Genomic DNA, 12,772 nt, shown 5'->3' with positions numbered 1-12,772 from the left:
TTTACATGTTTTCAGTCCTTTTTACAAGGATGCAAAAGATGCATGTTGACATGTTTTCATCTCAGTGACGCAGCTGCTGCCGTGCTCCTCCGTGAGTGGGCAATCTCAGCATACGGCACTTCTGCACTCTTGGCGAGGGCCTCCATAAGCCAACTGCCAAGCTTGGATGTTTACCAAACACAACAAATTAAAAATGGCACAGATCAGTGTCAAAATAAGATACATTATTTATCCAGTTTTGCGAATTGAGAGCAGACACGGCATTGGTTTCTCCCACGTATGTTAAAAGAATTTTACATGTTGTAAAAAAAAACATGAATTTGTTGAAATATTTGCTCTTAGGGCTTTTGTTTACATTGACCCCCCAAAGTTTAACTCTGTGAATCATTTACACTGCCAGCAACTCTTTCCCCTAAAAAAATGCCTAATCTAAGAAATGGTATGAGCTTTATTTCTGTAAGAAAATCTTTTGGGAAATGTAGGAATGGTTTACGTTTTTTCCATCACCACTGAACATAAGAGCTTAAAGCAATATTGATCTTTATGGAGCCAATATTAGACTGTCAAATACACAAATACTTTGAATATCCTACTGTATACTGTCTGAGATACTGTTAAAAACAGAATATGGCAAAAGTGCATGCATGAATACATTCAGAACTCAATTAGAAAAGTAGTGAATGTAAATTCTGTAATTCTGTAATTCTAAATGAGTGAAACGTAGACTTTTTTTTTTTTTTTCCAATGAATGGGCATGAACTGCTTTGTATCCGAATAGGCACACTATTCATGAAATGTGGGACTATCAAAAACTGTGAAACACGTTGTTCCAAAAAACAAAAGACCGATCTTTTGGTTTAATGAAGCGAGATAACCAACATGACCCAAAAAAGTCATTTGAAAAGATGGGAACAAATAAAGCGTGCAACACTCACCGAAATACACCGTCTTGTCACACTTGGGGCACTTTGAAGACATGTTGCGATGTCGAGTGAAAGTGATCTGTTTTGTTTGTCCGGAGCGGCGTCTACTCTTCTCTCCGTCTCTTCTCTCCGCAGCAAGTGTCCGCGCTCCGCTTACAGAAGCCAGGAGCATCTATTGAGTCTACAGCTCCCTCATTTGCATAACCCCTCCCCCCTCCTTCCCGTCACAGCGCCAGTCCTCGTGTCTCCTTCACGTGTTGTAGGAAATGTCAAAACTTGACAGTTAATGTCGAGGTTTGGGACGTCAGTTGCTTGTTTTGTTTCTTCATTCTGCTTCTTTAGAATATTATTGTTGTGGAAGTAGTCTTCAAACAGCTATCTAGCAAACATTCAAGATACATTAGCGCTTTAGCTGCTAGCTATTGAGCTAGTTCCGGTTTTCTCTCTCTTTTTATAGGTTACGATTTACTGCGTCCAAGTGTGGTCATTGAGAGAAGCTATAAACACTTTAGATGTAGTTGACTAACATATAATACAACATAATTAGTTTCAAGCATATACTCAGGTCTTTAGAATCAATCGCTGTTTTTTTGCAAGTTGGATGTTTTACGAGCAGCACCTGAAGGCAGCATTTCTCTCTCTATGAGCCAGCCTGTGGTCTTGTCATGGCCACACTAGGGCCAGGCGGGAAAGCTTTTTTGAGCAAGTAGTGCACACTTGCACTCCCATTCCCCCCCCTCTTTCCACAAGAGGAGTAGGAGTAGTGTTTGGTTGAATCACAATGCTCTCTTTCAGAATGAGTGACACGTAGGAATTTTTTAGGCAAAGGACGACGCTGAAACGTGGCTCGGGTGGATCAACTTTCCTCTCAAGAGGGCTGCTGGCTTTGTGACAAAATGGGCCTACTGACTGGAGACAGGCAGAGCAGAGAAACAGCTTCTGAATGTCTCACAATCCACTTTGACATGTCGTGGTTTGCATTCACTTGTGATGACTAATTAAAAGGCAGTATGAGCTCCTGCAACAGTTTGTCTGTCTCTTTCCACTTTGGGAGTCTTCGGAGTGACTGAGGTCATCTCTTTCACACATGGGTGCTGTCTGGTCTGTCTGCCATAGTGACACAGTGCAGGTCCTGGTCCAGCATCAGACGCTCTGATATTTCCCACATCTGTGTCCCGGCTGATTAACAACCGTCAGCATGCCTGTAACCGGTTCCTCCTTATCTCTGAGCTCGCTGTTTAAAAAGAAAATAGCTATATCAGTTTGAGACTCAACGGTCTCAACGGTCTCAACGTCCTCTCAAAGGCAGCCACATTGTCCACTGGGCAATTTATGGGGCAACCCTGATCGGCATCACTGCTCAAGTAAAGCGTTTTTCAGCATTTCCTACTCGCGGTAAATTTGGAGTAGAGAGTCTTCCCGCCTCAGCGCTCTCGGTGTGTGTATCACAGAGCACACAAGTTCACGTTCACCTCGAGTTGTTTGCTGTGGTTGCAGGTTTGTTGCCAGTTCAGCTGCGGACTCAAACCTGCTGAGAGGAGAGGAGGAGGTCAAATACACTACAGAGGGAAACAGAGACAAAGAGGAGGCAGGAGATTGAAAGTGAAAGGACAATGTTCTCCGCAATCCTCGGCTCACTGAACACGTGATGAAGATGAGAGGAAGGGTGTATTACTCCCACTATCTGTAATATAAAATAACATTTATGCGAGGATGAAAAGGAGAATGTACTATCAGCAAAACCTTTCCTTGAAAATGAAAGTTTAAAAGCCTTTAAAATCATTTTCAAGGTTGTGGATATACGGAGCAAAATTGAATGACAGGTAACGGAACAGATGCCCGTGACAGGCTCGTACTCCGGCGGCGTGACTCGATGCTTCTGAGGAGTCTGGGTAATCCCCCGGTGAGACTGCAGTGGACGTATCCAGGCCACTAGTTTTACTTTCTGATCTGGTGCTTGGTTCAGACCCAGATCAAGCATCCAAACCCCACGGGGGGAATGCCAGGAATAGACGGCGGGAAAAGAGGGAGGTGGTCCTAAGGGCTGCAAGGAATGTTAGTACTTTACTTTTGCAGACTTACCATGAGGCAAACAAGGGTGGAAAAAGCACCTCAAAAATGTGACACATCCTAATCTTTTCTTTATCTCAAAGTGTTCTCAGAGGAGCACTCTGCCATTTTTACACATGAAGACCTTTTCACTCGTCATGAGGAGAACCACTCAGCGTGTGAAAACAGTTGGTTGTGCAGCTTTAGTTCACTTTAGTCAGATAAAATAATCCCGATGATGCCATTAGGGTATCTCAGTTCAGCTTGAGACTTTAATTTTTTTTTTTGCAGAAAGCTTGCCTTAAGAACTGTGGGGGTGCAGCTTGAATGTTGTGGTTCATTTACATGGAGAGTCCAACCAAAGACGGTACTCTGATGCATAATAGGATTTTATAGGATTTAGTGATGTCTGAGCTTGAGAAAACCAGTCAGGATATCTCAACATCTGCTGCATCAATTTTGACTATTCTTTTTAAAACATGTCTCTCAAATCAGTGAGAGTGCCCCTTGGAACTTTGCCTTCGGTTGAAATGTTTTAAAGCTAACGTGGAATGTCGTCTTGATTTTCTTAGAAGAAAAGAAAAGAAAAAATATAGAAATCAGGTAAAAATCACCAAAATTGCTCTGAATTCGTCAGAAATTGTGTGTTTATATCTGGAGCCCATCACTCATAGTTAGTAATACGTCTTTACATGACTAGTATGCATGACCCCAGTGGGAAACAAACTCCGAGCCCTTAGTCGTGTTAATCCTCGACCCTTCGTCCACCACGTCTCATGAACTCCAGCTGCACACCTGTTTTAAAGAACACTCACACCAACACTCATTACATAAGCCCCAAGGCCAAACAGGTGCCATAGCTGCCTTTTAACCCCCAGACAGCGACATTCCCTCAGTTCCTTCCTTTTTCCTTCCTGTTCATCCTACCCCCCCCCCCTCCTCTAACACACACACTCACACATTCAGGCTCCACAGATGTAAATGCAGGCTAATCCACATGAGCCACGTGACGTTTCGTTCGCTCTGAGGGAGCCCACAGAACGGCCGGCGAGGGCCCAGCCCAACACCACAGCCGGCTGCTTCTTTCAGCCAGCGGGCACGAGAGCCGGAGAGAGGCGACCAGTACATTTAGGCCCGATTGAGGGGTTCTGGGGCCTCTATTTAAAGTGGACAAGCACATCATTTAAAAGACCTCAGACAGCTGTGGTATTTCTGAAAATGTGAGAGCCCAGTTGTTTGTATGGACTGCTCGTGATCTGCATGTGCGTGTCTTTCAGTAAGAGGGAGAATAAAAGAGCCTGAATTAATTATTGAAAACGTTCGCACACACTCCAGAGTGGTGATTATTTTAGAAACAGTAGCCTATGTTTAGCTCTGCGAGGAGGAGACAGGGGTAAGATTAAACTGTCTCGGCAGATGATAAGCTATATGTTGAGTGTTCAGGGAGATTTTAATAGACAGCAGATCTTATCTTTTTGGATAAGACCGAGGACAACAGGGAGGGTTTTATCTGCCTTCTTTCTCTGGGTCTCCTTACAGGATGCTGTCCTCTTGTTTAGCCATGATACAAGCAAGTTACTACAAATTACACACATAATATATTATCATTGTAAGCCACACAACCATTGAAATAAAGGGATTAACGTAAACCAGCAGTCCTGCCCACAAATGATCACTTGTCCTGTGTTTAATCACAATGTTTCAGTTGGTAGACCTTCATCAAGGGATATTCAGGTGTTAGACAGCTCCGACAACATATACACTTCATACTACATGTGTAAACACAACCAATAAGCGTGTCCAAACTAAGTGCTTTCGATGACAAATCAAATTGGTATCAAAAATACGTTTCAATCTCTTAAATACAAAATGTGTTTTTTTGCTGATCTGTGGTCGAGGGGCAGTGACACAAAGAGCGGATTTTAGGCTATGAACGTGCTATATTTGAAAAGCTCAGACAGCTGAAGTCTCATGTTAGCAGCAGATTTGGTTTCCCATCACTTACATTCAAATTGCTTGAAGAATATTTTTTTGACACCCATTCCTTAGTAGAAGTACTGAAGCAAGTACTCAGATCCTGCACTAAAAATAGCAATACCACAGTGTAGAAGTACTCTGTTACAAGCAAAAGTCATGCATTCATTTTTTTTTACTTAAGTAAAAGTACAAAAGTATTAGCATCAAGATATACTTAAAGTACCAAAAGTACACATTAAGCAGAAAGGCCCTTTTCTGAATAATGTATAATATATCATTAGATTGATTCATTAACATGTACATCACTTTAATTGGGTAAATTAAGTTATCACATAGTAAAAAGTAGCAGAAAATAGTAATACTCAGGTAAAGTACAAGTACTTTACAACTGTATTGAAGTACTTCAGCCATTGCTGCTTTCAATGTCCACATATACTGTAGGTGTATTGTTTTAAGACAAATATATGAACCTATCCTTTAAATCCAGCGCAACAAGTAATGGAATCAAACTTAACCTTGTACTATAGTGTACGTTTGTGGTGATTTGATTAAATACAATATTATTTTAGAATATGCACCATGTGAGCACAATATCAACTGCAAGAATTAGAGTTCTCAGTTGATATTGTACTTTCATGGTGCAAATCTTCTCACTTATTTTCAATAAATCAAATTACCAAAAAACTGTTTGACTTACACTACACTTGTAACTTTTGGGGGCCCTTTTGGTCCGGGCCAGTTGCCCATTTCAGTCCCCCATCAGGTCTACATACTCAGTGGGTATTTTTGACAGCACTGGGGTGGCTTTTTACAGACAGAACAACAGTCTGTTTGTGGCTCCTTTACAGTATTTCTAAGTGGAGACGGGAGAGCGCTCTTGTATTTTCTTTAGCCGTTGACAGTCAATTTTGAAGTATGTTACTCCCATTTGGAATGTGCGGTGTTTATATTCCACTGAATGCCGTTTTTAGTGATGTGGGTGGATTGTTTTACTTGGCAGACGTCTTCACCGGTCACTGTTGGTCGAGGTTCCACTCTTATGCATTTCCACTGCTCCCTTATCTAATTTAAAAGCCTATTTTTAGCCGGTGCAATCTGTATATATTCAATAAATCTGTCGTTAAAATTTGTTTGTTTACAACATGAGGCGAGGGTTTTTGGCATCACATGTGCTGCGGCGCTGAGGCGTGTTGAGGGAGGCTGTGGTAGAGGCAGCTGGCAGAAGTTTTTAGAGGTTTTGATGTCTCTATCTACACAACGTCCTGTGATCCTCCCTCTCAGAGCTCCCTATTATTTCTGAGGGAATCCTTTAACGCACATGGGAGTTAGACTCTAAATACAGACAACCTGCATGAACTCATGAGTCTTTATTTAAAGTAATATCATAAGGAGGATAATTAACAAATCAAATACTTACTTTAAGGTGATTTAAAGGTGACTAAACACGTTCTGTTAAGCTATTTAAACCAGTATGTGAGAACATTTTACTTTCTACATCCTATGTATAATCACACTAAAACCCTGGGGCAGTCAGTCGAATGTGAATAGGGGTATTTTCCAAAACTGTTCTTTGAAGACTATACAGGGTTTTGGAAATGTTTTATAGTTCATGAAGAAAAAATATATGCTTGATTCAATTCAATGAATAATTTCTTATTTTCTTTGGTATTTCTGACATGAACGTAAATGCAACGATGATATCTAAGTCTCTATTTGGTCATGTGACGATACAACATATGGTAGCTAGGTAACTCTCTTCTTCCCCAATACAAAAGCCTATAAGGAACTAATTTGATTGTAAAATCCAACACGTAGGTGAAATATATATACTACGCCACTGGTTCAAAGTTGTAACAACAGTTGACGTCAAAAGTATCTCAAATGATTCTTGAAATCCCCGAGAGAAACGGCCTCCTCTTTCACATGTGTACTCAAACTGACAGGCAGTCCCTTGCGAAGTCTGTCCACAAACAATATCACTTGTGACAAGGTCTCTCTCTCTCTCTCTCTCTCTCTCTCTCTCTCTCTCTCTCTCTCTCCCTCTCACTCTCTCTAGAGCCCACATTTCATAATAAAACATTCAGCCCTGGAAACGTTTTCTTTACCTCAGCATTAGACAAACCGTGTTTCTTCCACACGGGCAGGGACATTTCATTTCATATAGCTGCCCTACGCAGTAAACCCAAATGGTCACATTCGGTACATAAAAAAAAAGTTTTGTTCCAGTTGAGCTCTTAATTAGACCCTCTGAACATGCGGTGCTGCGATGGAAAACACCACATCGGGTCCTGTTTTAGGTGCTTGTAGGGGCCTTTAAGAGAGGCAGGTGAGCATGCAGCCAGAACAGCATCTACTCTCTGCAGGATGAAAACGGTTAAACGTTTCTTTCTCTCTACTCACATCATTGTGTGACGCTTTTAGTCATGAAAGGTACACCAAGCACAGCAGGTGTGTTTTCTCACATCAATCAACCATACTACATGCTATTGGGTGTAGAAATGATAATAATATAATGATATAATAAAAAAAATAGTAAAAAATAATGATAATAATGCCAATAATGTTAGTCATGATAATCATGATTATAATAATAATGATATTTAACAACCTGGAAGAACAAAGAGATATCTATCTTGCTTTCAGAGAGGTGCTTTTAGACTTTTTAGTTCGCTGACTAAAGATGAATCTAATTTAGCAAAACATTAGCACTAATTAGATACCAATAATCTAGTTATTGTGAAATAAATATCTCAAAACACTCGTAGTAAACAGCCCATACTCTCGTTAAACAGCCTTCAAGCTAATTACCGTGCACTTATTTGCACCCGTCCGTTCCGGCATTGTTCAAACTGACATGACAACTGGAAGTGTAAACAAAAAGTGTACTCAGTTAATCCGCTATAACTGCCTGAGGGTGTATCACGTTACAGGCTCTAATCAAGTTTGTGGAGGCTCCAGAGAGAGCAGGAGTCAAAACAAGGTGACATTTCTAAATAGACCACTAGAATGAAATCAGCAGCTTGTTTTGTGTTTGGTTGGCAGCACTCAGACTCACTCATGATTTAAACCCCGATGAGACATCATTTTAGAGCCCTCTTTAGTGTGTCTTTGACTTGGATGATATATACCTGGCTCTTCCTGTGTGTCAGCTGAATACCACAAAGCATAAAATGATTTACTCATGATTCATTTCAACAATAACACATTTTTAAATCGAGACATTGCAGCATCTAGTTGCATCTTGACTTATTTGTTATATAAAATAGCACCTCTATCTCCTCTATCTCCTCTACCTCTATCTCCAATACTGCTCATTCAGCGATCTAATAGGTTGTGTTTGAATATATTTGTACATGCGAGTTCGTGCATGTGTGTATTTTCGGGGGTCAGACATGACATATATGTTGCTGAATCTTCGTCTTGACATCAGCTGGTGCAGCTCCGATTGTCTTGGCCAATAAAACGACAAACACTCTTGCTGGAAAGGAAATTTAAGACGTGACTTTCTGATGCCATTTGCCATTCCTGTGATTCCGGTTTCATGTCTCAGTGTTGTGTGGGTTTCCCCCCCACATGGCACAGTCCTCTCACTGAGTGCCAGGGCCTCTCCTCTCTCTGAAGATGGAGACACATTTGGCGTTTCCCCAGCTGTTTCACAAAATATGTGCAGCTCTGTCTCTCGTCTGGTGGCTCCTTGCATTTTGGCACATGACCCTGCGGTGGAGGGTGGACACATGGCGGCCGGATTCCCTTACAAGGTGGGGCCAGGCCCGTATGTGGAGTGCCACATATTCAACCGCCTGCATCCATATCTGACACAGTCTTTTCGTCTCAGCGTGATAGTTATTCCGCTTTTCATTCTTGTGAAGGTTGCAGTATCAATAATAACCCGCAATTGCAGTGTGGTTAATCCCTTTGGATTAGGGCCAAGGTTTCTTGTGAGGCCTTCAAAGTGCGGCTGGGTGTTTCCAGACAAGCCATGGCTGCAGCACCAGATGACAGACGGAGAGATGACCTCCAAAAAACAACATACACTGTAGAGCAGCTTTCTGGCACTCTGGTAGAGAGACAATAATGAGGTGACACGGTGACAACGTTTGATTTATGTTATTCTCGAGGTCTACAGTCAATTTGATGCTACTCACTGGCATTGTCCCAGAATTCATGATAACTCACTGAAGTGCCCCCCCCCCCCTCCTCCTCCTCCTCCTCATCTCTCTCAGTACATCACTACCCTGTTGGGGGAGCAACTCAGGACAATGGACAAGGCCATGTCAGTGAAGACCCCTGCTGGTGGGATGAGGTAGGTGCAACTCGAAGCATCTCGTTTTTCCATTTAGGCATCTGGTGCTTAGAAATGTTGATGGTTTCTTACTGGTCTTGGAGCTCAAATGTGTGTTTTTCATGAGTTACCGATTATGGATAGCACCGCATCCATCTGTGCATGGCCTTAAAGCAGCAACTTCTTTGTCTCAACTGCCCATTTTGACAAAAGCAAGACAATAGCTCCCCCTGTAGTCTGATGTTGATAGATGCAAGCTGCATGTCCTGTGAAAGCTTCTATTCAGTTACTGATATTTTGAGCTGTGAAATCTGTTAGACAGATCCCCTGCAGCTGAGATTCCCAATTAAAAAGAGTTGTCGCTGCCTTGTGTCAAAGCCTTTAGAGCAGTGAAAAAACATGGCTAGTCGCTAATGACGTCTGCAACAGAGAGCTGTCACGTTCAGGACTTGTATAGAGTCAAGACAGACAACCAAAAATTATACTTGTGTGACTTGATAGACTTCAGCTCGGATGAGTGTTTTCTTTAAACTGCAACGATGCCTGTTCAGTTGGAGGTGCAGATCTCACCATACGGAGCGTGAGTCAGAGCTTGTCGTTGCCAAACGAAGACTGTATAAAAGATAACTGTGACTAACCTGGCTGACAGTGACTCTGTGGGGAGCGCTGTCACAGGTGTTGTTCCGTAATAAAAAATGATCCTGGTGTTTATTCCACTGTTAACACAGAAATACACCAATGTATAGTTAGTGTGTAGGAGAGAGCACTCTTAACAATAGTCCCTTTATTGCTCTACCTCCCATAGTGTCCCTGGATCCAAGCACAACCCCCAGTGAGAGAACAAACAAGGAAGCACAATCAAAGATATGGAATGGTTTCTGCCAGGAAACGGGCCTAATTGATTTCCTCTTTGTCTCTCCTGTGCATGTATCTGTAACATGGAGGAGTGGAGGACTGACAGAGGATGAGGGAGAAAGTAGGAGAAAGACAGAGAGGCCATCAGAGGTCATCCTCCGGGACTGCAGAAGCTCTGCGTCTCGATCCATCTCCACTAACTGAGATTCTTCGGGGAGAACACCTGCAATGTATGCTGTTCTGCATGCATGCTCGCCTGCCTGTGTTACTGACTGCAGCAAACATCTGGCAGAGGAGCAAATAGATTCAAAAAAGAACATCTGCACAGCAGCAAGCAGCCAAGTAAACAAACACTCCTGATGAAAGTAGTCACATTTCCCAAACACATTGTTGACCGCTTTTAAATTAATCCCATATTAAGTATTGGCACTGTTGTCCTCCCAGTTCATTAAGGAACATTTCAACTGCTTGGAAGACAGCTCACTTGTGTCGTTGTACGGTAACACACACACACACACTGTGCAGGGATTCACTCTGATATGCTGCAATACATTTTTATTGCTCCAAAAGAAAAGTCAATTAGCGAGGTATGCATATGAAATAAAGTGTAAAACAGGGAGCAATTTCCTAAACAGCATGCAGCAATATGCAGACAGATAACGGATGTGTTCATGCAGAAATACACCGTATGTTGCACATAGCAATGAGCAGCATACTGTAAATTGGGAAATAAACATATATAATATGCATAAATACCCATCGGGTAATAATGCTCTTTCATTTCTTCAACACAACATAGTTAGTTTTGTTCCCTCTCTGCACATTGACGTTGAAAAATATCCTTCAATTCATTATATTTTCTCTCATTCTTTTTCATAAGAGAGCCCCGAGACAACAATACAGGATCCCTCCAATGCAGCACAGTTCCAACATTAAGACTGCACACTTGAGCAGGAGTGCATACTGTAAGTGCACGCCATTGGCTTATGGCAGTCATGTGACTGCAGACTGTAGTCCCCTGTGTTAGGAAACAGTAATTGAGGCTTCCATATGGTATAGATCAGATGTAGCCTCCACCACAGCATTCCTCCAGCACAGACTCGTGTCTTGGACTTGTGTCCACAATGAAAACTGAGCTAATAAAACAACTATCTCCAAAAGACTATATAATATATTCTCTCTCTTGTCTTACTGCATCTCTGTTATAAGACAGCTTTTACTGAAAACAAAAGCAGTATTATTGTGGGGTTTTATTTTTAACAAATATTTGTTTTTATTATTATATACTGCAATATAGTCTTATAATATTTGAGGAGAGTGTCTGTGTTGGTCTTTGCAATACAAAAAAATCAAATTTTTCTTTGTCAAATTTTGCCAAACATAATCCTTCCTCCTTTATACATTTAACAAGGTAGGTGGTTATATTAGGCTTGATAGTCCCACACCTGCTTGTGATGCTGCCAGAATCATGTGTATCCCATAATAGCATATCATCAGTCACTGTGCTGCCCTCATTGCACTCTGAGTACATAATGTAGTGCAACTATTTGCTTTACAGTTATAGAGCTAGAATATGTGTGACTATAAGTTATAGAACACTGTTTTAATATATAAAACCTATGCAAATAATTTCCCAGCTTGATTCCTTATTTGACAGGAAAATGCACAAAAAAAAACAAGAAATTTAGCAAATTTAAAGACTCGTCATGAGAAAAAACCCTCAATTTAGGAGTAATCCTTGCAATGTCACATGAATATCCCAAATTAAATTGTAGACAGCTTAAAAGCAAACGGGTCTACTATGAAATATAAAATACCCTGACATAAGACAGCTCACATACATTTTGTACCAACTATAAACAAACAAAAGTGTGTGCCCCAAACAATTAGGCCAGGCATTATCTGTAAAGTAATCATTTATTTATATAGTCATTGATCATCAATCAGTGGTTGGTGATAAACCTTTGAGTTTAGTAACCCCTCTTGCATTAATTAAATATAAATAAGCCTATTCCTCTCAACCCCATGGGGCCCTCTCCCCTGGTGGGTCCTGAACCTCTTGAGCTAAGGGGTTTGGGGGTCATAGCATTTGGTTTTCAGCATGGGACAGGGATGCTTCGTTTTTAGATACACCAAGTTACAGGTAAGTATTTTATGTTTTAATATCCACCAACTCTGGGGTGTGTTTGTTTTATTAGCAAAATCTTCAGGTGTACAACCAGAGTTCCACCTTTTAACATCTTATAGGTCGAAATCACACTATTTGCTTCAGTTTTAAGCCACTTTCTGTGCTACATCATGGCAGTAAAGTAAAACCGTTTCCGTTTCACATCCACAGGAAAAACTGAGACTATTCTTTTCCTCCCATTTATCATCTAAACTAGCAACTACACGACTAACGTACTGATTTACTACTCAGGTAACGTTAACTAAGTAGCTAACGTGAAGTGAACGGGGATATAGAAAGATAAGTCCGTGACGTCACGTGTGGGACTCCAACAAAGCCCGTGGCGTAGCGTCATTTTGAAACATACTAGTAGTTTACGGTTGAAACAGTAAACTAGTAATGAAATTTGTTATTTGTGACAATACTTTCCCCCCAAACCGAATACTGCTGCCGAACTTCGGGGTTTATAACAAAAAAAAAAAAAAAAAGGTGTACTGTCTCTTTAAGGTCCCTCGGCTA

At 41.3% G+C, this 12,772-nt stretch overlaps 1 protein-coding gene across 1 annotated transcript in view; it reads right to left on the bottom strand.

Annotated features, from left to right (window-relative positions):
* crip2 (cysteine-rich protein 2) overlaps positions 1–1,088 on the bottom strand; it is a 19,696-nt gene extending 18,608 nt beyond the window's left edge. The window contains exon 1 of the mRNA XM_031847162.1: positions 936–1,088. Within this exon, the coding sequence (XP_031703022.1) occupies positions 936–978 (43 nt within the window). The 5' untranslated portion in view covers positions 979–1,088. The remainder of the gene's footprint in view (positions 1–935) is intronic.
* Between the last annotated feature and the right edge of the window lie 11,684 nt (positions 1,089–12,772).

This window comes from Anarrhichthys ocellatus, unplaced genomic scaffold (assembly GCF_004355925.1).
Source record: "Anarrhichthys ocellatus isolate YVR2014 unplaced genomic scaffold, GSC_Weel_1.0 scaffold7, whole genome shotgun sequence".
NCBI classification, from domain to species: Eukaryota; Metazoa; Chordata; class Actinopteri; order Perciformes; family Anarhichadidae; genus Anarrhichthys; species Anarrhichthys ocellatus.
The sequence above is the reverse complement of the archived record's forward strand: the minus strand, read 5'-3'. Positions and strand labels throughout refer to the sequence as shown.